The sequence below is a fragment of the Lipotes vexillifer genome, unplaced genomic scaffold, assembly GCF_000442215.2.
Source record: "Lipotes vexillifer unplaced genomic scaffold, Lipotes_vexillifer_v1.1 scaffold575, whole genome shotgun sequence".
Taxonomy (NCBI): Eukaryota; Metazoa; Chordata; class Mammalia; order Artiodactyla; family Lipotidae; genus Lipotes; species Lipotes vexillifer.
In genome coordinates, this window is record NW_006780198.1 from 748,745 (window position 1) to 752,632 (window position 3,888).

General features: G+C 53.2%; 1 protein-coding gene across 1 annotated transcript in view; it reads right to left on the reverse strand.

Moving 5' to 3' along the window:
* Positions 1–3,888, reverse strand: part of CHD5 (chromodomain helicase DNA binding protein 5) — a 53,332-nt gene that overhangs the window by 19,605 nt on the left and 29,839 nt on the right. The window contains exons 19-20 of the mRNA XM_007453281.1: positions 3,452–3,583; positions 625–742 (exon numbers count right to left, since the gene is read on the reverse strand). Coding sequence (XP_007453343.1) covers positions 625–742; positions 3,452–3,583 — 250 coding nt within the window. The remainder of the gene's footprint in view (positions 1–624; positions 743–3,451; positions 3,584–3,888) is intronic.

A 3,888-nucleotide genomic window follows, 5' to 3' on the forward strand; every position in this document is an offset into this window, starting at 1 on the left:
GAGAGCTCATCGGCACTTGCTGCAAACCTGCCACTAAAGAGGCGCTGGACCACTTTCCCCTCCAGAGGTTTCCTGCACTCCAGAGCCAGCTCCTGGCCTGCCCCCCTCACCTCTCCTTCCCAGGCAAGCAAGAGAGCAGGTTGCAAGTTCGGGCCTCTGTGGCCCTGCCCTTCCCTCTGTCCTTCCTCTAAGGGAGCGCTGCTCTGCTCTGGCCCTCCCCGCAGCCTGTGTTCCGGGGACAGGCCCCATCCAGCCCTGCCTATAACTGGAGGTTTAGCTGGCGTCCGTACCAGAAGCCCACAGGTGCTGGCCAGACCCTCAGCATCGGCTTCATTTAGTAACAGAGGGATTTTCCTCCCCTTCTGCTTTCCTCCTTGTCTGTTTCTCAGCTCTGAGCAAGTGTTATCTACTGGCTTCTTGCACCCCAGCAGGCCCCTGGAAAGTTCCACGGAATGAACCCCTTTTACCAGCTATTAGGACCTAAGGACTGGTTTGCTTTCTTCGGCCGTTTGAGGAGCAGCTACCCTGACCATGAGCTGAGTGGTCTAGCTAAGAGACTAGCGTAGGAGGAGAGGCAGACGGGGCCCCCCAGTGAAGGCCCGGGGTGGGGTGGGGCGGGGGTACCGTTGAATCTGTCAATCGCCTCTTGCCGGAGGCCCCCCGTGATGCCACCATCAATCCGCTCATATTTGTAGCCCTCATACTCCAGGAAGTCCTCCAGGAGGTCCAGCATCTTGGTCATCTGCAGGGGACATGGTATGCCTGAGGCACTGCCGCAGAGCAGGGACCCCGTGACAGGTGGGGGAGGACAGAGCAGCCTGCTGAGTGGGGAGACAGGTGGGGCCCAAGCAGACCTGATGCAGGGCCATTCTCTGAAGAAGAATGCAGCCTCCAACCTCAACCGCCGGAGCCACTCCATCCCCCACACCAGCCCCACAGCCATCTGCCTAAGACACAGCTCTAAGCACGTGCCTCCCTGCTCTCTCCCCACAGGATAAAGTCCCAAATCCTCACCTTGGCATTCTGGGCTTGCAGGATTGGTGCCCAGCCCATCTGGGCTTCACTTCCCAATGCTTCCTTCATACTCTCCAACCATCCCAAATTACCTAAACTCTCTTCCCACCCCCTTACCGCCTAGGAAACTCAAACAGCACCTCCTCTGTGATGTCTTCCCTGATTTCACCCTTTCCTATGAGAAGAGAAAAGCAGTCCCTTCTGAGCTCCCATATTCCTCCCATAATCAATCTTGAGAGAGAGCTTGGCTGGATATAAAATTATCAGTCACCATTTTCCCGCAATGTACTGAAGGTTTTGCAGTTGTCTTCTGCCACCTATCGTTGCTGATGTGAAATCTGAGGACAGTCTGTCATTCCTTTGTAGATACTAGGTCTGAAGTGTGGCATTTTCCCTATGATGTGCCTAGGGCTTCCTTTATTTATACAGTAAGTCCCCTACATACGAACCTTCAAGTTGTGAACCTTCAAAGATGCAAACGTGCATTCACGTGTCCAATCACATAAGTTAGTGCATGTGTCCGACGTACATTGTCATACGCATGCATCCTCCACAAGCGGTTGTGCTTTTGTGTACTTTACTGTACAGGACTGTATAGAGTTCAGCAGTACAGTATCTTTATTTCAAGCCCTGGATGTCTGGAAGCAAGCGTAAAAGCGGTGGTGATGTAGCTGGTACTATTGTACTTTTCAAGGTACTGTACTATAAGATTAAAAATGTTTTCTTTATTCTTTTTGTTTGTTTGTTTTTTGTGTTATTTGTGTGAAAAGTCTTTAAAAACCTGTTACAGTACAGTACTATATAGCCGATTGTGTTAGTTGGGTACCTAAGCTAACTTTGTCGGACTTACGAACAAATTAGACTTAATGAACGCGCGCTCTTCGAATGCAACTCGTTCACATGTAGGGGACTTACCGTATTTATCTTGCTTGGTACTCAGACCTGAGACCTCACATCTTTCTCCGTGTCTGTCTGCAAACCCTCATTAAGTCTGACTTCTTTGCCATTTTCTCTATTTCTTCATCTGCAACTCCTAGTGCATAATTACCAGAGCCTCTCAAGGCATCCTCCATGTAATTTCTCAGTTTTATCTTTGTCTCTCTCTGCTGCATTCTGGGGAAATTCCCAATGCCAGGTTCCCGTTCATCACCATTCTCTTCCACAGTGTTGAGAGTTCATCCAATCTGTTGAAACGTTTTGTTTTCCATTTCATGCAGATCCTTTTCCCCTATCCAGTTAGTTTTATGTCATCTCTTGCTGCTTGTGCTGAATCAATTTCTTCTTGATTTATGTGTTACTCTGGTATTTCTGAGGTTCCTGAATGTGTTTATTTGAACTCTTTTCAGGCTATTCTATTATTCCTTCCACTTGGATTCTGCTTACTGTTTTGTGGGATGTCTCATTCAATGTCTCATTGAACGTTTTCATGAGTTTTGGAATTGGGGCTTTCAGGCTTATTTTGGCTGGTAGGGCTCCATCTCTGTCACTTTCTCTCTGTGCACACTTCTAGAGGTTGTGCAGTTCCCTCTACTTGGTCCCTTGGGGCCTCAGCCCAGAATCATGTCTTACGTTGGCAGGGGGCTGGGGGATTCTGGATCCAGTTTCCAGGTCAGCCCACAGTCACAGGCTTGGTCAGCTTTCCCCAGATTCCTCGGCCTGCGGCAGGCCCAGGGTGGGATCAGGGGCTGGCAGGCAGGAGCAGCTGTTACACGTGGACTGTTGCACACAGAGGAGCCACATCCTAGTCTCTGGCTCAGTCACACCACCATGGAACATTTTTCACACCAGGCCCCTAGGGCCATCCCTGACCCCCATCACAGAGATGACCTTGGGGCTGGATAACTGTCTCTAACCTCCATCTCCCACACTAGACTATAAGGGTCTTGAAGACAAGAGCTGGACCCCGATGCCTAGCGCAGAGCCGCACGTATGACAGATGCAAAAGGATGAAGGAAGTGCACAGACAAAACAAACCTCTGGGGCTGGACAGCTTTGCCTCTGACCGCCCAAAAAGTGATGCTGCAGGATCAAGCTAGAAAGAGGGACACACCACCCCCCACCAAGCTGCCCCCACCACAGGGCCCCACCTTCATGAGAAGCTGGGCTGCACGGGTGAGAGGAGAGGGCTGTCATCCCAGCCTGGACAGACGCTCCAGGAGGAGCAGGCCAGAGGAGCAGCTGGTGGGGTGGACATCGGTCCTCCCCACCAACATGCCCTGAGCACCTTGAACTTGGCGCCCAACCAGCTCTCCTTGGCTGCATCACACCAGCGCCCAGAGGAGCGACTTTTGACACACAACCCACATGGGGATGGCATCAGGACCTGAGGGCTGCTGGCAGGTTGTGCCCTCAGCTAGTGGGGGCAGGACGCCCTCTGCAGGTGTGGGGTTGGGCTAGGGAAGGCAGGGAGGCCAGCAGCCACCTGGGGGCAGCTCACCTGGGAGAAGATAAGTACACGGTGCCCTTCGTCCCGCAGTTTCTTGAGCATCTTCTGCAGCAACATGAGCTTCCCTGAAGACTTGACCAGAGAGCTGCCATCATAGGAGCCGTTGGGCAGGACAGGGGCCTCCTGTGGACACAGCAGAAGGTGGGGCATTGGGGGCTCCCCTCTCCTCTCTGACTCTGCACCAGAGGCCCCAGAGAGTGGACAAGGGCCCAACAGTGGGTGGAGCACCGAGCCCAAGCCCGGGTCAGGCCAGGTTCTGCAGGGCGCATGGGCAGGTCACACGGATGCTCCCAGCACCGCGTTCCCCAGGCAGGGCTCAGACTCGCCGGCCCTGCCCTCCATCTCCCCCTGCTGGCACTCCACCAAGACCACAGGCACCAGTGGACGGAAGGATGACACAGAACCTTGAGCCAAGCCGGCCTTCCCAG